This window comes from Lolium perenne, chromosome 2 (assembly GCF_019359855.2).
Source record: "Lolium perenne isolate Kyuss_39 chromosome 2, Kyuss_2.0, whole genome shotgun sequence".
Classification (NCBI taxonomy): domain Eukaryota; kingdom Viridiplantae; phylum Streptophyta; class Magnoliopsida; order Poales; family Poaceae; genus Lolium; species Lolium perenne.
In genome coordinates this window covers 106,473,219-106,495,051 of record NC_067245.2, presented here as the reverse complement: position 1 = coordinate 106,495,051, position 21,833 = coordinate 106,473,219, and the positions used below count along the sequence as shown (strand labels likewise).

Here is a 21,833-nt window from a genome sequence, read left to right as displayed (position 1 = left end):
CTTCTCCGCGGTTGAGGGGAAGAATCGGCACACCAGACGGCTGTACAAACTCTACCGCGAAAGGGGTAGATCTAGATCTAGTGGAGGTGGAGCCCTCTCCACCTCCCGAGGCTGGTGGTGGGGGCGGGGGTGGCTCGGCGGCGGACGACTCCATAAGGTAGGAGGGCAGGACAACGTGGCGGCGGAGGGGCGGTGTGTGAGCTCCTCCAGTCTCGGGCGGAGGGGAAAGCTTTGGGTGAGCTCCTCCAGTCAACGGTCAACACAATTCGAAAGCAACGGTCAATTCAAAACCACCGCGGCTCCCTAGCCGTCACCGGTAATGGTCAAGGCCTCTGACCAGACGGCAACCCTCTCGTCCGAGCGTCTGCGAGGGATTTCAAACTAGAGGGAGGGGAAAACTAAGGAAAAGTTAAGCGTCCGAAAAAACTGAGTACAACTAATGAACCAGGGGCACGAGAACAGAAAACCCTTAAATAAATACATCATGAAAATACGCATAATGGTGGATATATTGGATTCATTTGGTATTGTAGATCCTCATATTTGTGTACATATACTTGGTCAAACTTAAAAGTAAATAACTTTTTTACTAAATTTACTTGTATTTGGAGACTGGTGGGAGTAGTATGTTGTGCTTTTATCACAATGTAAAGCACAACGAATACAGAATATTCCATGCTAAGTGTAGTAATAACAAATTAACCTTCAAAGGTGTATGTCCATGGACAAAATGCCTGGTCGTGGTTAAAAAAAGGCTGGTTTGTTTATCATGTGAAGTGGAACGTTGGAGATCTGAGTATATATCTACAATGAGTGCATCAATCGGTGCTAGAGTTGATGGAACCTGATTAAAAATAGAAGAACTATTGGTCCATTTTATTTTAACAACAAAATGAAACTAATAGTTGAAAATTATGGTATACTAGTTTTAACAACAACTAACAAGTAAAACAAAATTAACTTGCCACAAAACTATGGAGAAGTGTTTCCATACTTTCATTTCCTTGTTATTTTTTACCTTATTCTACGTTTTAGTGTGTTCATATGGAGGGGGAAGCATACCTATATTTCCTTATGTTTTGCTGAAATCCATCTGTTCCACTCTGTTCTGTTCATTAATCATGACAGGGTTCATACCAGGGCAAACTTTTTTAAAAAAGAAAAGGCATATGCCTGACTTCATAAATAAAGCCAGCAAAGGTAGTGATACAACCAACCAAAGTGGACAACGGAAGGTTCAAGTAATAAGCTATTACAACCCAGTGAAAATAAAATTACAAATAACATCCAGGAGACAAGGAGCTCAAGGGGATGTAGCTAGAGGACCAATTTTATGATCTCTTGCAGCTTCAAATGCATTTTCAGCTTCATATGCCTTTTCAGCCCGCTTGAGCAAATCGAGCAGAACTTTAGCCGCATCAAGCCTCATTTTACGGGCATTGTACATTTCATTATAGATTTCCAAGCAAGGCACCTTCATGATTTTACGCTTATATTTAGGTGCATCATCGCTGAACCTCTTCAACTGTTGTATTCGGAACAGCTGAAAGAAAGAAAGAAAGAAACACGCTGGCATTAGCTGAATGAAAAGTTATCATCTAGTGCATGCACATCCACATGATATTACTGCTTACCCGTGTGGCAGCTTCAATTTTTTCTTCAGGGTAACATATCATCTTAACCGCGGTCGCAAGTTTCATTAGATCCCAGCCACCAGTATCGATGTGGGAAATTTTCTTAATGTGCTCAGCAGCACCGCACAAAATGTAATTATCTTTATATTTGTTCACACGAAAATCACACTCGTATATGACGCCTGCCATCTCAATGATACGTTTAGTAACCTGGATATAAAGAGCATTGCTACGTCAATAATACAGGAAAGAAAACACGTGCAGGCAAAATTGTAGAAATAATATTATTGCATATATAACTGTAAGCCATGCCCCTACTCCCCCGCCTTCCTCACCTCATTGTCAGGACCTAACCATCCCCTGTTTCTTCTCCTTTCTATCTATCTACTTGACACACAAATTGCGTGTCCGCAAAAATAAAATTATTGCATATACTTTGGTCAGTGGAAATTAAACACTGGGACCAATGAAGCAGGAGGCACTTGGATGCCACACATATGGGAAAAGAGGTGATGATCGATGGGCTCACCATCATATCTGGTTTGACTTCAAGGCGATGCAAATTCAGGAAACACTGCATTCCTGCACTCATCGGGAGGCGATCCTCGTTAATCAGCTCTGGATTTTCCGCAGGCACCAACTTCCGCATCTGAAACTTCAAGCCCCACATCAACTCCTCCACAGCAGGACCATACAGGCAGGGTATGCCCTGGAATAACAATCAACAGAAAAGTTGGTGCTCAAGATTGATCACAGACGTTACTGGTACTAGCAAACAAGGGAGCTTTAATCTAACACTACTAACCAAGTCTTTCTCAATGATTCTTCTGTAATCTTGATTTCCAACAGCTAGTGTCTGCCCACGGAGAACCATATGTTTCCGGATCATTGCAGCAAGCGCTTCACTGACACCAGTGCTTGAATTAATGGCGCTGGCCTTGTCCTCAAAAGTTTGAAAGCCTTTCAGCCAAACATTGGCCTGTTAAACGAATGACCAGATGAGATCATGTTCATATATACTTGTTTGATTGTTCATTCAGACGCAAAGAAGAATAAATAAAAGTGCCAAACATGGGCCAGGCAAAGATCGCTGCACAGTTTAACCTGAGCGTGAGCATCATGATAGTAAATAAAAATAGAACCAGGGGACAAATTAAGGGGTACACTAACTTTTATTTTGCCGACGAAGTCTGCCCAGATTTTCTGCACGGCATAGAGAATTAATACAGCAAAAAAAAGTAAATTAGGTCGACGAGAAAGAAAGATGTACGACAAGAGAAAAACAGGCGGGAAGGAAGAATCAGACAAGTAAGTACCTGGCAGCCATCTGGTTTAACGATCTTGCTCCCGTGGTAACTGAAAATTGCAAAGCCAGAGGGCGTCTCACAGAGCACCGAGAGCAAACCATAATTCCCCAAAACGGCGGCTGGTAAAACAGCAGAATTCAAGCAAATTCAGTATTGCAAGGGGAGGAAAAACGTAAGTTTGAATGATAATATTTCAAGCGTGAAGTCAGCTGTTGGCTAAAGGCTCTCTCGGATTCACCAACGCATGCAGCCTAACCACAAAAGGCCTAGGCCTTCGCTAGCGGCAGTTAGTACCCTTCCGCCCGAATCCGCGGCTCCGGAGTAGATCGACACCGGCGATGCAGCGACCCTACCCCTGGATTCGTCCAGGGCTCCGCTCAACCCCCCGAACACTAACTACAAGGTAGAAGGCACTAGGGTTTCCTTCCGGCGTGGGTGGCTAGGTGGGGCAAAGAGAAGAGGATGGCCGCGGGTGGGACGGCTTAGCTCACATGGACTCCCCTCCGCAGGCGCCAGCACGTGTGTCACAACCTCCTCCTCATTCTCATCGTCGTCGTCATCATCTTCTTCCTCCTCCACGATCTCCAAGTCGCTGTCCGAGTCCATATCCCACTCCGAGCCCGAGGACGTTTCCTCCTCCATCTCAAAGTGCGCCTCCTTCCTCGACTCCGAGGGCGTCTCCTCGCCCTGCAGCGACTTCTCCTTTCCCTCCGCCGTCGAGGCCTTATTCCCCATACCCCTCGCCATCCACCGCAAGATTGAGGCCTTATTCCCCATACTCCTCGCCATCCACCGCAAGATCTAGTATATATGATCGACCTCTGGTGGGCGACCTCCACTATTATAGTAGTAGGAGTATATACTTCAACCGACACGATACGATTTTATCCCTTTTTTGCATGCATGTTTGTTTTTCTGACTCTAGAACTTGAATATATCATGGACTCCACAACCACTCTTATCAGCGTGGGCGAGGCAAAAGAAAAAGGACAAACCTCTTCTAATCTGACGGATCCTCCTTAATAGGGCACATACAAGATACTAGAAATTTTCGAGGTTTTCAAACTCTTTTTTCTTCCATGAAATAATCTAGTAGTACTTTGTTGAAGGCCGTCAAAGATAGATAATAAATTATAGACTTGTAAATACTAACGAAGATTTAAAAGAAGATAAGTCTCTTTTTTGTTTCTCTCTCCTCCAACTTCACAATTATCCTACATGTGCCTTGCTCGGACCGGGAATTTAAGCCGGGGAAGATGAAGGATGCAAGCTTGCCCCCATGGATGAGAGTTGTTGGTGCGGAGATCTTGCAAAGGTGAAGGACTTAGAATATTTCTTTGATAAGTTTGGTATGAAGTTTTTCATGTATACCGACTATGATCATGATGCACTGGCAAGCTCGGCGTACCCAAGGCCTCCGTTATGTTTTAAGCATGAGGAATAGACATATTATTTGTTTCATTTTTGTTTGTAGTAACTTTCTTAGTATTTTTGTTGTAGTCGAATATATCTTTATTTTAGTTTTAGTGTAGCGTTGTATTCCTGCTAAAATATTTCGCGCCATAATTGTCCCGCCTTGATTTTCGCGCGGTTATATTCTCTCCAATTATTTTAAGCTCGGAGTAGAGCCTAGAGAGCAAGAGTAACATACCAGGCCCAACGACCTGGGAGATGTAGGAGGGCACACCTCAAGCCCCACACTCACAGAGGAATCTTGAGAGATGTTGGAGCCGTATTGCATGATGGGGAAGCCAAGGGACTCCACAGTGTCGTAGCGGCGGTCACGAGGAACGAGCAACCCCATCTTGGTCGGCGAACCCTTGGAGCGAGTGGTCGGCACCGTCCCGGCTAGAGTAGACTGTCCCGCAGGGGGCACCGAGACAGAGGGTGTGGCGGGGCCACCCCATGTGGCATGTAATGGGGCGTCACCGTCCCCGTTACCGACCGAGCCGTTCTCCGAGTCGCCTCCTAAGGACATATCATCCTCCTCAACATCGTCATCGTGGCGTGGCTGGTCCGGGTCGGGAGAGGGATTCGTGGACCTAGACTGCTCATCGTCGCCCTCCACCTCGACCACTAAGGTTTGGCCACCCTTTCCGAAGAAGAAGTGTGGGAGGGTACACACCAGCTTCGACGGATCAGGGTGCGGGATCAACATGTGAACCGGGCCCAACCCTGGAAGGGAGCGGGAGTCCACAGTGACAAGCTTGCCAATGGCCTAGGAAATCAGCTCCAGGAAGGGTTGCTTCCTCGCCTCCTCGGGAATGCCGTGCACCAGAACCCAAACCTCGGAGAGAGTAGCAACGGTCTCACGATCCAAACACGATGGCTTGATAGACACCTTGATGTTTTTGGTTGTCAGTATGGTCATCTCACTCCAAGACTGTGGGAAAGCCACCGCAAACTCGGAAGGCGATATCTCCCTCACATTCCACGTGCAAGCCGACTCCAACTGAGCGAGCTCGGCGCAGATCGTGTCAACCGTCACCTTCACAGTCAACGAAAGATCCTCGGGAGCACTCTGATCTCGGCCAGGTTCCGCGGAGAACGAATCTCCGCCCTTCCCATATCGATGTAGTAGAAACCTCTGTCCATCCCGTGTCCCAATTACTTGAGCACCTCCTGCTCCCTACGCCTAAAACGGCCAATGCACGCGGCAGCCAAGTGTGAAGCTTCACCATAAAACAAGCATCATTTTGTTGCATGTTCTAGCTCCGTGCAGTCGGACCGGTAGTGCCCAATCATGCCACAGTTGAAACAAATGTTCGACATCGGCGATTTCTTCGCGCTATGACGATACCTACAACTAGGTACGGCCATGTTCATCGCACACATCGGCATACGACTACGCCGTAGGTGGGTGCCCAACCTGGCTCCCTCCCACAACACCCCTACTCCGTCTTCTTCTTCTTGGGATTCTTCGCAACAGCAGCAGCAATAGTAGTGTCGACTCCCTCGGGGCCGCCACCAACTATGTGGAGACGCTCCCATGGACACTGTTGGTTGCGCCGGAGGCGTACTACCTAGAAGGGGCCCTCGAGGACCCGCCGGATAACAATGACGACCTCGACTACGAGCCAATGGAGGTCGGGATCAAGGGGGAAGAGGCAATCCAACGCGACATGGCCGTCTCCAAGGCGGAGGAGAGCGCCAAATGGATCCAGCGCTCGCAGTAGGAGGCCGCACCATCGCCACCACCTTCTCTGGCGACGGTAATGTGTAGCCGCCGTCGTAGTCATCATCGACCCTGGCGAAGAGGACTAGAAACCACCGGCGAGGAGGGCATTATCTACTTTTTTTTTCTTTTTTTTAGTTGTGAAACACGCCCTTTTGAGCCCCCTATTAATGTAAATTAAGTTTTTTTTCATTGGCACACTTTTTTTTACGGTTCAAAATAGTTGAGGCTGCTCGCTACCGCAAACGGATCGAAACCTCAATCGTGTCCGCGGTCCGCCATGTTGCTCTCACCTTTCTTCCGTTTACGTGATTTGATTTGAAAACAGCTAGCCCGCGTAGCACTGGGACTGCTCCAATGAGATACACGCTTCGACGTCGTCTCTACGCCGCTTGCGCCTGGCCGGGAAGTACTCGTACGCGTATCCGTATCCATATTAATCGTATAATCTTCGCCTCCCCTCGAAATCCTTTTGGTGATCCGCGAAACGATTGGAATACGTTTGATAGCGTAGTCTCCACGCCGCCTGACCGGCCGTGAAGTACTCGTACACGTATTTTTTTCCGGTCCGTCTACATACCCAAGTACCTCTCTTCCTTTCCCCCACGAAATTCTAGGGTTTCACCCGACCTGCCCAAACGATCCGCGAAACTCAGCAATGGCGCTCGCGGCAGACTCCGCCGTCCTGGACCGCGACGAGAAGGGCAACCCTCGTGCGCTCCGCCTGTTCGCCTGGCTCGTGGAGGCCGAGTCTCTCTACTGCGCCGCCGCCGCCTCCCGGCCCGCCGAGACCGACCTCGTCAGGACCTTCCGTGGCGGCGCGACCCCGGACGTCCGGATCGTCGACTTCCTGGAACTCATCCAGCGCTACCTCCACTGCGAGGGAAGCATCTACGTCCTCGCGGCGGCGCACCTGACCCGCTTCATGCGTAGCTGCGCCGCCCGCGAGGCGGGGATCCGGATCGAGCCGTCCACGGCGCACCGCCTTGTGTCCGTGGCGCTCCTCGTCGCCGGCAAGTTCGCGAGCGCTCCGTACCTGCCCAATAGCCAGAAGGTGCTCCCGGTGTGCTCGCGGCAGTCCATCCGGCCGGCCGAGTTCGCCGCGCTCGAGCGGTCCTTCCTTCGCGCTATCGACTACCGCCTATTCGTCAGTGACGAGGAGTTCCTCAAGTTCTGCGGCCGCCTCGAGGACGCGCCGCGGCGCTGCAAGAAGAGGAAGGCGGCGCCGGTGGAGGAGCCCCGCCGTGTCCGCGCTTCGCCCGGCATCACGGCCTCTTGATCGATCAGGTGGTTTCGTTACTCTTTCGATTATCCGCGTTCGATTTCTTGTCCTACTCGAATATCTAGTTCGTTCTTTATTTCTTTCTTTTGGAATATTCTCCTTCTGTCTTCGGTTTACTGCTTATTTACAGGTTGAAGATGGAGGGAGGCGCTGCTACACTCCACAGTAGCTGATGGAGTCTAGTCGATCGATAATACAGTTGCCTGAGGAGATGAAGGGATGTCGACTCCATGTGCTGGTTGAGTCTGAGTCAGTCGAGTCAATGTGAGTCGTTGAGTCGTGTCCGAGTCAGTCGAGTCAATGTTGAGTCGTTGAGTCACCTAGTTGTGTCCGAGTCAGTCAAATCAATGTTGAGTCGTTGAGTCACCTAGTTGTGTCTGAGTCACTCGAGTCAATGTTGAGTCGTTGAGTCACCTAGTTGTGTCTGAGTCAGTCGAGTCTAAACCATAGTTTAAAATAGCCGGCTATTGGAAATAGCGGCAGGATTTCTTGCAGCTATGAAAGGCTATAGCCGAGCTATAGCGGCTAAATCATCCATTTAGCGGTTTTGCTAATTCATGGGAAAAAAATCAAAATTCATATATATCTCTATCAACAATTCACAAATTTAATAATTTATTGGCATTAGGCATAACATATTAACACGTTTACATAAAAAGATATGAATAAGACACAGTTCGGTTCACATATTACAACATTATAAGTAGCAACAATTTCCAGTTTTCTTTTTTTCCTTTTCTTTCCAACTATATTTACAGCATTATAGCCTTAGCGGCTATTTTTTACCTGTTTTTGGGGCTAATAGCGGGTTTTTGAGGCTAATAACGGATTATCCCGTCTTAGCCTTTGAAGGGCATAGCTGTAGCGGCAGATCCCTCCGGCCAGCTATAGCCGGCTATAGCCGGCTATTTTAAACTTTGGTCTAAACACTTGTTTTGTCCCAATTGTTTTGAAAATAATAGTCCAAGACTTTCTATGTACTCCTTGGAAAGGATTCGGAGTTGGATAAATAACTTATACCTTCATGAGGTGTGTGTAATGCTTGTGCAAGATTTGAAGTTAAATAAAGACTCTAAGTTTTCCTATGTCACCTCCTTTTTTGTTTTGGTGTTACATTGTTGGGTTGGCCAAAAACAAAATAGAAAGCTAATTACATAGTGTGTAAAATAAAGCTAGGGTTTCACCGACCTAATTACAAGGAAATTTTGAACTAGAACAATTCCTTTCTATTACATGTGCTGCATCTCGGGCAATATTTAAACTCAACCTTCCAGATCAGACTTGCGCTCATAATTCAATCAGCATAAATCGTAGTGTCATGATTTCAAATTTGATCTTCACTCAAACGGTACTTACATTGGTACATTCGGATTCTGCCCAATCAACATTGCAAGTTCAAGGCCAGCTTGCACTGCATATGCAATTATAGCACCAGCGGCTCCAGTGAAATCATGAATGTTGAGTGCAGCATCTCCCACGTCTTCTTTTCAGAAACTTTGCTCTTGGCTTCTCCCACGTCTTCTTTTCCTAACCCTATTTCAAGGCCGGTAAGCTTTTGCAAGATTTGCAGCTAAGGCACGAATAGACATAACACAACTAGGGAGAGTAGGTGTATTTGGAGTTGATCACGTACGAAGGCCCTGGCATTGGCTCTTACAAGTGTTCCAAATTGTGGTAAAATCATTGAAAACTATATATTCAACATTAGATAATCCTTCTTCTGCCATAATGCCACAAGATTTTTGTGCAACATTTCAAGTTATATTTTTTCCGTATGTGTATTGTATGATCGCACATCACAGTTTGTCAGGTGTAACTTGAGAACCCCTCCTCAAACAAATGTGAATCTGCAATCTCCCTGGACTATATTATCAGCGACTTAGCTTGCTTCAAGTATAAGCTCACAGAAAAGATACATACCGCAGTCACTTCTCAAGTCATCAGAAAATAAATATTCTTCTGCACCAATGTTCGTTGAGGCACACCACCAACGTGCTGTGCCGTCTTATAATACACCACCCGGCCACACTGGGGCGCAGTCCAGATATGTACATATCATCAATGCTATACCAGGATTTCGCCTTAAGGCAACGTTCCTACAACAACCCTCACCCTGTACTCATGTAACTGTACGTTCACGAACACACAACAGATCATAAAGCTCTCGGTTGCACGCAACAAACTACGTCCATATTCACCTTGACCTAACAGTAATTGTATTTGCGGTCATGAGCGACTCCTCAACCTCTCCAATCTTTCGATGTGAGACTTGAGCCACGCAAACTCATGGCGCATCTTCTCCATGTGTGCCTCCGCCATCTGCATCTCCTCGCTTAGCAAGCTGACTCGCTTCTGCACCCACTCCATGCTCTCCTTGCTATAAGAAGCAAAGCTGCTCGCAGAGGCCTCAGGACTGACCATTAGAACCTTCGGGGATCTAGTGAGTACAACTATGATTGTTACCTGCAATAAAATACAGTGTCAGGAAACAGCTCTCCGCCCAAAAAAAAAGGGAGCATTCCCCATGATAAGATGAGTGCAACCAAAAGCCATAATACTTGCCTGCATCAAGATAATGATGGCCACCAGAAACACTGCTAAAACAGGACCATATTGACTCGATCTCATATATGAGATGATTGAACCCCACAATTCCTGTGAAGTGGAACCTCTTTCTATGCTTTGATGATGACGTTCAATAGGAGGAACCAGGGTACTTAAACCAGAATCTTGTGGTGCAGAAGCCATGTATGTGACTGTATTTTCCATAGGATTTTCAATATTCAAAGTAGGCTCTGTTTGAACATCGGTGTTGGTCGAGGTGGAGGCTCCTGCAAGAAATAAAATCGTTCAAATGTGTGAGAATCACACATATTTGCTGCAGACGAGGACGTTGTTTGGATCAAGCAAGTCGAAACCACAGCAAAAGCATCCATAAGTGATAGTGTAAATTCCATGCACAAACCTTTCAAGCGAGAGCTGCTATCCTGCTTCAAAAGATCATGGCCCTAAAAAATGTGATGGGAAGGATTATTTACAATTTGGAATATAAATAGAATCTGCAGTTATATGATCTTGGGATTAGAAGAGACGTACAAGCTTGATCCAGAGACCGAAAACTTCGCGACATTCATCCTTTGTTGATTGCTCTATTTTCCCTAAAATTTGAAGACAAGAGTATAAGAAGCAGTAGTACCTTGGGTTTTGACTAAGGAAATGATATTTTAGGAGTAAGAAATAAGCTAATCACACTGCAGAGGCAAGAAATATATCTTAGAAACCATTCCATATAGAAAGTAAAAAATGTAGTTAGACACTAAATTTGATCCACCCTGAGGCATAGCCTAGTGTGGGTTTCCAATCTTGATGATGGAAAACCCTTCACCAACCAGAACACCGGTAAATTGTCTTGGTTTCCTGCTTAATGCAAAGGTGTGTAAGCTTTTTTTCTAGTGGTACCAATGTTTCAAACATGAGATGATCATGGTTGGTTATAGGGCCAGGAAAAAATATGCAGTTCAGTTCAACGCCTGGTTACAAACTCTATAGACCACTGTTTTTAATCTATTTTAGCCTTTTATAACTCCGTGAATATTTAGGATTTGTACATAACTTTGCCCTTCATTACCATAATAAACTGCAGTACAAACTTTTCCTACAGTTTTGGCGTAACAGAAAATGGTTCAAAACTAAAACATCTGTGCAGAGAAGTCTATATAGCAAAGGAACGCCTTGGTTTAACTGGCACTGGTAACGTGATTATCCACTAAATCTGGAGACATCAGGGAATTCATCTCAAGAATATACCAGAGCGAAGTGTTCCATAAGATGCTAGGTGCTAATGAGTGGCAGAACGTCACCTAGCACCTAACCGCCTATTAACCAGAACCAGCTGAGACTAGGCCGACAGCTAGGCAGGTTAAGCGGGCACCTTTTAGAACACTGTCTAAGAGTCAACTACCCACCTCACTTTATTCAATGGAACTACAGAAACAGCACTTATGTCCAGCAACTGCAGTCACAAGGCAAGGGCAAACACATCCCATAATACTGCATCCCATAATGAGTATCAAAAATACATTCAGGATTTAGAAAAAAGAAGAAAGTTCAAACATCTCCAGTAGAGAACTGATTAACATTGTGCTCACGCTCCTCACCTTCAAGAGTGGATTCTTACCACCATTCTTAATTAAGTTTTGTTATTTATTAATTTGGTGAAACTGAGTATATTTAGTCAACTTTGGTGATTTAAAACTACACCAGCAAAGTCCTACTGCCTAGAGCTGGCGCCCGTGGGCTCAGGGTCGTCCTGCCATCAACCTAGGATGTGCACTAATTTCCTTGTACTAATTCTGTATTATGCCTCTTAGGAGGTTTGTAACCAAAAAAATTATATTTTCAATGAACTGAAACACAAAGGTCTTTTGTGATTTCTCGAGAAAGTCCTGCTGCCTATTTTAGGAGAAGAAAACTACACCCGAAAAGCGGACCAAGGTACAACCCTATATGTTAAAACACAGCCTCTGCAAATAAAAGTATAAAACACTCAAGAGTTTATTTGGTCTGACGCTTATCAACATATAAGCCTTTGCAAATAAAACACTCAAGATTGGGCCAAGCAATCAGCAGGTAGTTAGCTTAAATTCTAAGTCGATATCCCCTTTCACTGAGAAACTGGCCAGTGGTAATATCAAGTTAACTGTTTGAAAGCACTAGAGCATTCAAGATCGAATGGATGTATCTTACCTCTAAATATGGTTCTCTTCGAGAACGCAACATTAATATATATCCTGAGGCAGCAACTGTTCTCATCTAGGCTATCTTGTTCAACATCCCAGATTCCCTGTGAGAAAAATAGGTCAACAATAATTACCATGCAGTACCCAAAATAAAAGCAACACAATAGCATAGCTAAGCACACCATTTCAAATTTCCTACAACGACATATCTATGTTTCTGTACGTAGAGAGAATGTTAGCATCCATAACATTCGGTATTTCTAAAATGAACACTTATATGCCCCTTGGCTGACAGGCCATAGACAGGGGCATATAAGAGCTAAACCCTTTCCTATAAAAATACAATTTCATACCAAAAAAATATAGATATTTCGTTTATAACAACATTAAGAGCTTTAGAAGAAAATTGAAAATTTCAAAAATATCATATTTCATTGACCAGAAAATCTTGAATTGATGTTCATGGAGGTGCTTGTTTTTAACTAGTTTCATATAGGGGCGGACTAGATTACAGGAACATAGTGAGCAGCACGTGCCATGATGAGAAATAGTATTAATGTTTAAAAATAGATCAAAGTAAGTTCAATAATGTTTATAAATAGAAAGCAATCTGCATTAAGAGAGATCATGTGCATTAACTCCAAATGAAGTTCAGATAGAGGTGTGGATCATATTTCTCGTGTTGTATCCAGTGTAATGACAAATATTTTACTGGGAAAAGTGACTCCAAGCTAGATGAGCCAGCATTGTAATTGGTTTCCTGACCTCAACAATGAAATGATCCCCATACGGTGCATCACCAATTTCCTGAGATGTCTGAATCACGACATGGCTGTGGACAAGTAAACAAGAAAAAATAAACATCAGGAAGTCCAGCATAAATCATTTATTAAGGGACAACATCAAAACTATTTAGCGCATAACACAAAAAAAACAGCTTACTTTACTGCCCTATGATATTGTGTTTGATTTTTTAGGGGTAAACTTAACCCTGTGATCTTCAGTTTGAAAAGGGTTTTGCCACTTGTGGCATCACATGGGTGTTAACAATGTTAGTATATACTTTGTCATGTATAAGCCATGTATTTTCCCAGTTGTATAAGGGGATTTCTACATATTTACAACCTGTAAAGGCGGTATGTGCATATGCATATATATCGTCTATGGCCTCATGGAAAGACAAATTGCAGATTTGCTCGCTTGGTGCGCAACTTGTAATCTCCATCACATAGAGATCGGTCTTGATTTTGGTTTTCTGATCGATTTCCCCTGTGATTCTCCCCTCAATTCCTCCCACCATGCCATCAGTTTGCTTTCTCTGCTCGATCTGCTGAGTACCTCCACCGCCATCGCCCGACACTTCCAGGTAGCCCTCACCACTCCACTCCATTTGATGGCCGTTCCCTGCTCCTCCTATCGACAACATCCATGTACCCAACAGAGCTCTATGACCTTGCTGGCTCCTGCGCGCCGCTTGTCACTCCCTTGCTAGGAGAAGCGGCAAGGAGCACTTGCCGGTAGCCGCTGTCACCCTAGGTATGCACTCAGGATTCCGGCCACCACTTGCTGGTTCCGCTGTCAGCAACCAGGACCATAAACTTCTTTTCTCGCTCTGATGCCCCATGTGGGGGAAAATCTCCAGCACCGCCTAGTACTGGCAGCGCCCTCCTACGCTGATGCCCACGAAGAGAGGGATCACCAGGTTTTCTGCTGCTCTGCTCGGTGCTCATGGCCTCAGTTCGGGTAACCGAGATCCAAAAAAAAGAGTACAATGTCATCTTTGGGCTTTGTTTCCACCCTTTGCTGTCACGGCATTAAATAAACCAACTCCGCTGCCCATATGTGCATACAGATGTGTGGTCTTCGTCTTTGAGACGTCTTCTCTGGTGAGGTCTCCAGCCCACCACTCCCGGTTGCCCTTGAGGAGCCTTTGCCTACTTTTTATATTTGTTCCTTATATGTTTCTCTGTCTCTTCAACAACTTGGGAGGACAAAGAGAATAACGAGAGGTATCTGGAGGGAGGAAAGATGTTGAAGCTTGATGATGTCACATCATCATCCATGTGTACTTTGAAGTGGCAAAACAGGTTATACGGATCATACGATTGTTTACACTATTGGTCCAAGCAATAATCAATTGGTAATGGAACATCAGGGAACATCAGTGGCAAAATGGGGGCTTAAGAGGATGAACATGATATTTGATAACCATCCATGGTATCTCAACGGCTAGGAGAAATCAAACTCAGGTCTTAATTAGTTGGTAATAAAACAACAGGGAGGTAAGAAGGCCTGATATGCTAGTGTACATCTTCCGGGACGAAATGTGCTACAAGAACAAAGAGTGTGCTAAACTCAACAAGAAAGAAGAATAAGTTATAGGTAGCATAATCATTTTAAGATGCAAACGACAATGGGGCATGGGCACTAGCAAACTCAATTATCAAATTAGAGTACCTATATTACAATAGACTGCACGCACGCACACAAAATAATATCTAATATCGCATCTGACTTTTGACTTCGTAACCATAAATAACTAATAGCTTAAGTACCTCTTTGCCATGAAAGATCATGTATTACATTCAGTCTGCTAAAAAGTCAATCTTTTTATCAATATGTATGGACACTTCGATACAAATATTTGTTGTCTTCCTTTTCCTTTTCTCCCAACCATATATGTACTTTTTCCCATCCTCAAATGTCAGAAAAGGCAAATGCTGTTCACCCATGACCCTGCTTCAACCTCCTCCATGATTAAGCACCATCTTCTACACATGGCATGCAGCAATCTCGCTTTGCCTTGTAGTAAGATATTTCTCCTTCATAGTCGGTCACCAGATGCCCTTGCATCTGTCGGCACCACCAACTTGACTTGCGGCCTACAGCTCCACCTCAATCGTCCATGCCGCGACAGATGCAAGGGCATCAGGTCATTTTAGGAACTCCACCTCCTACAGCTCCACCTCAATCGTCCATGCCGCATTACGTTGAATATAAAGAAACCGAGAAAGAGGTTCACATTTTGAAACTGGGCATGAGCTCCTACAGTTTCCACCAAGTTACCTCTCGAAGACTGTTGTATTCTCCGCCTTCCTCCTAACCATGCATCTCAATCTTTCACCATGTTATTCCTCTGTTTTCCTTGTCTCAAGCTCTTCTCATTATCCCCGTATGATCTTGGTTCTACCACTATCCCACTGTCCTTCGTCCCTCAATCTCAACTTGTCTTCAACTGTAGTGCGACAGAATGAGAATTAATTCGATACTCCCTTCGTTCCTAATTCTAAGGAGTATTTTTTCACAAAATCCAATTTCTAAGATGTATGTATTGCTTCTCTAGTCTTGGAGTTCTGATTGTACCCCTCCAGAAATAATCCTAGGTTGTTGCCTTTGTTACATGCACGCAGGAATTACGGCTCCCCTCCACTCATTTCCTTTTGTATCTTGGAAGAAAAAGATGGGGCACAGGGACGATTTTAGCTGCAGGAGATCTCGCTGGATGCATGATAAGGAAGAAATGCGATGGGCCCACGACTTGAAGGTTCATTAACAAAATCCCCATAATTGGCTCTAAACACCGATCTAACCAGGGGTAGCGAGTCAGGGTGAAAGGAGTGTTGTGGCATTTTCTGTGATTAGTTAGATGTGAAACCACCAGGCATTCACCAACTCCATATAATAGTAAAAGATCACAGAACAGCATTGTTTGACTACCTACAAAAGAATACTGGCGTTAAACTGACCTGTTCTTGTATAGACGAAGCTTCTGAACCTCCTGACATGACCCAAATTTTGCACCTAAACACAATTTAGAGGAATTAAAATAGATGATACAACAACATAATGCAATTAAGGCACACATTGACACATGAAATGCCAATTATTATATCCATTAGGCAAGTGGTTCTAGACATACCAAGATATATTTTAATTGGGTGCAAGAATGAGACATCTCTTACAATTCCTCCTTGCTCGTCCAATCGCCATTTGGAACAACTGAATTCTGCAGGTCATCTTAGGTCTCAGTAGAATATATTACCGATTAAAGGCGTTAACTGGAAACGGAAAATTAATTGGTATTAACCTTTGTCACCACACTTTTTGTGGAGATCATCCAAAAAGCCAAGGGCACCATCAGAGAATAACAGATCAAAGAGAACTTCCACAGGCACCTGTTATTAGAATGTTAGTAGGGTGATTTTACGTTAATACTTATAGCAGTATAAATAAGTGAAATCTTGCAAACCTGAAACTTAGACTCCGCGATCAAAGTATAGGATTCGGGTACTGGGGAGAAAATGTGGATGAGCAAAATACTTAAGTAATAAAAAACTATCAAAAGAGTTAATAGTATCAAGAAACAAAGATAAGGGCAATTCAAACAAACCATTAGGAGCATTGTCATCAAATGGCTCCAAGCTGAATGGGTTAAGTGATGCAGCGATCTCTTCAGTTCCATCCTCTGGCACTTCTAAAAACCTTTTAGAAGTATTGATGTCTGAATCGCCACAATCAGTATTACCGCTCGTGACAGCTGTAGGACTGGAAGACCTACAATCCAGATAAACTCAACTGAGTATTCACAGATATCATAAAGGAAAAAAGTTAAGTTGATGGTGCTAAACCAAGAAGCGAGTCATTCTAGTTCAGCATGTAAATAAACCTGTTCAATGGCGACAAATCCTCATCCTGTTTAGATTCTTTTCCTTCATCCAACAAAACATAGCCATTTTCGTCACTGCTGCTTGCTGACTTTGCATCCTATGGTGCAGTACAAGAGCAAGTACAGGTAACCTGTTAGAAATGAACTTCTTTGTAACTTGTTAGCACAAAATAAATTGATAGAAACAAGTTCACTAACCTGACGTTCACTGAGCAATCTAGCATCACTGACATGTTGTTCCCAACCATCTACTATGACACGATAGGCATCATCGCGTGCCAAGAAAGATCCAAAAAAATGCTGCAAGTAATCATACTTGAGTGCGTGACATCTAAAATACACTAGAAACTGAGGCAGTGATATATCCTCACCCTCTTTGCACCAGCGACAATTTCTATGGCATTAGGAAAAATAGCAGCTGTTTTTGCTTTACGAACATCAGTGACTTCCTGCAAAGCTATAGTTTTCTGGATAGAAAACAATATCAGAGTACTGCAGTCCATAAGTATTTTAACAGTATGAACAATAAATAGGTTCGTCAAAAATTACTATATGCAACTATAAGATACTTAATGAGCACCAGTATAAGAATGTAACTTTTGAACATCAAGTGACAAATTCAAATTGACTACTCGTCATTAAACAGTTGTAATGTAACAAAAGGCTAACTTTACCAGTATATAATACGGTAAATATGCGATTAAATAGTAACTTAGTTGGAGAAACACCCGCAAGTTTCCAGTCCAATTTTATGTATCTGTTTCAGCTGTTACAAATTGGGTTGATCGCAGGAAGCAAAAAAAAAAATTATATTTAATAAAATGACCACAGAGAAGATGGGAAATAGTAGATGAAGCTACCAGGAACTCAGGCTTAACAAATATTAACAGAGTTGATTTCTATGTGATCTCCGAGATTCTAACTGTTTTAGCTTACAACAAAACAGAATACACTGCAGAAGATAAATCAGTGCAGAACAAAGATCAAATGCTGTTTGTGATGGCAGACGGAAATATAAAATTTCTAGGTGCAGTTATAGACTAATATAGTAATATAGACGAAATGGCTCCCAATTCTCAAGCAAATCCTTTGAGGGTGATGTTTCTTTATATGAGTGAGTGCGAGAAAATGTGTCAAATGATACAAGCAATTATGGCCAATGGCATCTGCCAAGTTCCTTTAAGCTTTGGCAATATTCATGAAGTGCATAAATTGATGGATTAGTACTGCTAGCATTGAATTAAGCAACCAAAAAATAGTACACATGATGGGACTGCCTTCAGGTCAATTACCTTTGTTTCGTATCCGAAAATGTTAGAGTAGAAGCATATATGGTGTAGAAATAAATACATGTGACCCTGTAAAATAATGTATATTTATTAAAATCAGAAAATCATGAACACGGCTGAAACTAAATACTTTCTCCTAGGAAAATGAAACAGCTAAACTAACAATACAATTTTATCATCTGCGGTTGGGCTATTAGCCTAGGGAATCTTGAGGAAAGCATTAGCTATAGTACTAGGCACTAGATTGCCGGGTAATGCGGTTTTGCTATGACGAAACGAACGAACAATTGTAAGACAGAAAAGGTGGAAACTGGTGTCAGCACCTTTAATACAATGCCATATATGTCTTTCTTAGCTGTTGGGAAGCCTCTTAATAATTAATCTATCCAAAGCATTTGTTTTAAACAAGCTCACTGTCAACTCTCTCATTAAATGGAGGGAATACAGTTGTCATACTAACAAGAGAAAAGAAAATCCTCACAAGTCAAAATTTCGATGAATTTACTAGGTCCATTATGTATGTCCATGCATATATAGTTTTATATACCAATGGAACAAGATTGAATTGAGTTGTGTTGGTCTTTACACGTCTTAAATCAACATAAGCAAATTCAAACAAAGATAAATCTCGACCAACATAGTTGACGCAGTGCAAGTTGTAAAACTTATATCTAGTCCAACACTAAATTTCTAATATAGTTGATAGATCATATTGCAGGCCTCGAATTCACTCCAAATGCAGGCAAATGTTCATGGGAGTAGCACAGATGTATATATTGTCGAATTTTAGAGAGGTGTACGTGAGACATAGTGAAAAAGAACACAGGAATGAAGTGAAAAACAAAGAACCTGAAGAAGAATATTTTCTTGGAGCGCGCAGTTAAAATCTTGCACAAGAACCTGCAATACATCAATACCGAGTTAAATTGGGCGGAAAAAGTACGTGAGGTCACTTGTGACTATGAAAGTGTGCCATCGAAAGCATAGTTACAAAAATGGATATTCAGTTCAAGAAGATATTACAAAATTCTACCCCACGAGCAACCATAAACAATAGACTAACTAGCTGAATTACTCTATGATCAAAAGATGAACTTGGCATGTTATTGCGGTCAGACGTGCCAGACTGACAATTTGTTTCCCCAGCAGTATGCAGAACCCATTCATCGAACAGTCCCTCGATCAATCAATTGTCAAATGTAAGGTCGTGAAACCACAAAGTGGCTACTGATTCAGGCAAAATCCACGAGCAACAGCGAGTGAGCCACAATTATGGCAAGCTGCCTCGAATTCATCAATGAGTGAACCATCACCACCAATGCACATTCTACTGATTGGCGCAACAAAATACTGCCCCAAATCCGTAATCAGAGCCGAGGTTAAACGTCGAATTAGCACTGATGTGGGGAATCGACCAGGCGCAAATACTCAATCGAATAAAATCCCCTCGACCCCAGCCTGGCCAGCTGCGCACGCAATTTCTTTGAGAAGGGGCGCATCGCAATCCCAAGCCAACAATTCAGATCGAACAAGAGGGAAAAGCGAGCGCGAGCGCGAATTACCTCGTCCGACGGAAGCCGGAACATAAGCCTGTACTCCTCGCTCCTGCTGGCGAGCATCGGGCTCTGCGCGATCAAACCGCACAACGCATTAGGAAAAAAAAAGAACTTGCCTAGAAGGGGGGGCAAAGCAGTAAGATTCCGACAAGCTCCAATCCCGAAGCAAGCGCCACCCACCGAGACATCGCCGTCCCCGGAGCGGGCGGACACCGGGGACGACACGGCGTACGCGTCCACGCCGCCGGGCGGCGCCGACGCCAGGCGCCGCGGCGGGGAGGCCGGCGAGGGCGCGGTGGTGTCGGTGAGGGCGCGGCTCGGGGACGCCACGGTCGGGGACGCCATGTCGGCGGCGGCGCCGCGTGCTCCGGGGTGCGCGGCGCGGTGGCCGGCGGCGAGACGGCGAGCGGAGCGGATGAGGTGGTGGTGGGGAGGCGAAAGGTAGGTGAAGTGGGGAGAAGAGTATAGAGAGAGGAAGGAGGGTTTGAATAATAAAAGCGACGGGCGGTGCAAATGGCGACGGTGACGTGTTCCGGCCTTCCTTCTTCGCTTCGGGTTGGCCGACTTGCAGCGGTGGTGGGCTCGGCACCCGGCGGGAGGGAGAAGAGGGAAGGAGACGGACACAAACAAGGAAGGAAAGGTTAAAGATCAAAATAAAGGACTGTCATAAGAAAAGGAAAATAATAAAAGTTTACTTGATCAGATATTATACAGTTCTCAAAATAAAACCTGATTGTTCCAAAAAAAAAAAAAAAAAAAAAACCTGATCAGATTACAGTTCTTTCTGTATAATAATGAGGAAAGTACCACATGATCTCAAGCTATGCATACATGATAGTACCATGATACAACTCCTCAAATTTCCAATTTGCAAGTTTTTAAAAAGATTTTAAATTTTTTTGTTAGTGTCCACAAGATGCATATAATTTTAAGAACCAAAAATTCAAGGCACACAGAGAGCAAGAAGAAGATAAATTGAAAAGGATTTTGTTCCTTTGAAGGTTGCGTTGTTAGCAACCTCCGGTGCCCGTAGGATCAATCAATCGCTCCCATCTCCAACCATCTAGTCGAGGTCGGCCTTCCAACCGCCTCGAAAAAGTAGAAAGATGAAAAAGGCAGGCTTATCCACTCAGTCTGGGTCGTTGTCTCCAACCTATCTTTCACCGTCTCCCGTCGTCACGCCTGAGCACCACCCCGCGCCACGTTAACTCCTCCCCGGCGACGCGACTCCGTCCACTCCTCTGCCCTCGTTCCTCTTCTCCTCTGTTGTCGGCTCTGTTCCTCTCCGCCTTCACTGTTGCCTAGAGAACCTAAACGAATGCGCCCGACATTGTATAGCTCATGTGAAGACATGCTCGCCCCTAGCTAGCTCCTCTATTGACGTGCCCGTGGCGCTAGCTCCTCCGACGGCGGGCCCGCCATTGAGTTGCTCCTATTGTCGATGTGTGCTCGCGCCTGGTTCCCCATCCTGGTCGACCTAGGATTAGCGCGCACCCGGTGAGAGGCTTCCAAGCACCATGGTCTCTAAAGACAACACTCGTCTCCATCTTCATGAGATGTTCTCGACCTGTCGTGCACGCCGGAGATGTAACAAATGACATGGATGGGGTCCCCTACATTGAGTTTCTCCTTGATGCTACGAAGTCACTGCGAATCCAGGTGGGTGGTGATGCAAAATGTCAGCAGCAGTGCTACAAATGGCTACTAGAGGTGTTGCAGACTATCAGCGGCGGTGCTGCAAATTGCTAGCAGCAGTGCTGGAAAAGGTCAGTGACGGTGTTGCAAACTGCCAGCGGTGGTGCTGGAAAAGGTCAGTGGGTGGTGCTGCAAACGGTTACCGACGGTGCTACCAACAGTAAGTGGTGATGCTGCAAGAAGTAAGTGACGGTGTTGCCAGCCAGAGTTGGGATTCTATCGGCAGAAGTAGTTAACGATGCTACAATAATATAATTTTTTGGCAAATGTTATGCGGCTTTGCTACTTTCTTACAATTTTTTGTTATAAAGTCTCCGGCGAGGTCGGTTTAACTTCAATAGCACAAAACTTTTATTACCCGGTCTCCGGCAAGGTCGGTTTTGCTTCAATAGTACAAAGTTTTTGCTACCAGGGCTCCGGCGAGGTCGGTTTTGCTTCAATAGCACAAAGTTTTTGCTATCAGGTCTCCAGCGAGGTCTTCGGCCAACTG

At 44.4% G+C, this 21,833-nt stretch overlaps 3 protein-coding genes across 4 annotated transcripts; 1 reads left to right on the top strand and 2 right to left on the bottom strand.

Annotated features, from left to right (window-relative positions):
- Window positions 1–1,126: 1,126 nt before the first annotated feature.
- Window positions 1,127–3,688, bottom strand: LOC127333727 (uncharacterized). The gene is made up of 7 exons (XM_071825422.1): window positions 3,433–3,688; window positions 2,951–3,084; window positions 2,805–2,837; window positions 2,440–2,613; window positions 2,164–2,343; window positions 1,635–1,844; window positions 1,127–1,543 (listed from the first exon to the last, which is right to left on the bottom strand). The coding sequence occupies exons 1-7, from the start codon at window positions 3,686–3,688 to the stop codon at window positions 1,304–1,306; spliced, it is 1,227 nt and encodes a 408-aa protein (XP_071681523.1). The 3' UTR covers window positions 1,127–1,303.
- Window positions 3,689–6,706: 3,018 nt separating this feature from the next.
- On the top strand, window positions 6,707–8,037 carry LOC127333729 (cyclin-P2-1-like). Its single transcript, XM_051360156.2, has one exon. It carries the CDS (start codon window positions 6,775–6,777, stop codon window positions 7,393–7,395), a length of 621 nt encoding a protein of 206 aa, XP_051216116.1. The 5' UTR covers window positions 6,707–6,774; the 3' UTR covers window positions 7,396–8,037.
- Window positions 8,038–9,335: 1,298 nt separating this feature from the next.
- Window positions 9,336–20,200, bottom strand: LOC127333728 (protein VASCULAR ASSOCIATED DEATH 1, chloroplastic). 2 transcript variants are annotated; one of them, XM_051360154.2, is made up of 18 exons: window positions 19,829–20,190; window positions 19,655–19,717; window positions 18,942–18,992; window positions 18,096–18,161; window positions 17,175–17,270; window positions 17,002–17,103; window positions 16,804–16,901; window positions 16,528–16,691; window positions 16,387–16,427; window positions 16,225–16,312; window positions 16,057–16,143; window positions 15,884–15,938; window positions 12,903–12,969; window positions 12,145–12,241; window positions 10,495–10,556; window positions 10,364–10,406; window positions 9,961–10,229; window positions 9,336–9,861 (listed from the first exon to the last, which is right to left on the bottom strand). In XM_051360154.2, exons 1-18 carry the CDS (start codon window positions 19,991–19,993, stop codon window positions 9,625–9,627), a joined length of 1,851 nt encoding a protein of 616 aa, XP_051216114.1. In that variant the 5' UTR covers window positions 19,994–20,190; the 3' UTR covers window positions 9,336–9,624. The 2 variants fall into 2 exon arrangements, with proteins under 2 accessions (XP_051216114.1, XP_051216115.1); XM_051360155.2 differs by lacking the exons at window positions 9,336–9,861; window positions 9,961–10,229; window positions 10,364–10,406; window positions 10,495–10,556 and adding an exon at window positions 10,572–10,815 and having other exon boundaries at window positions 19,829–20,200.
- Window positions 20,201–21,833: the final 1,633 nt, after the last annotated feature.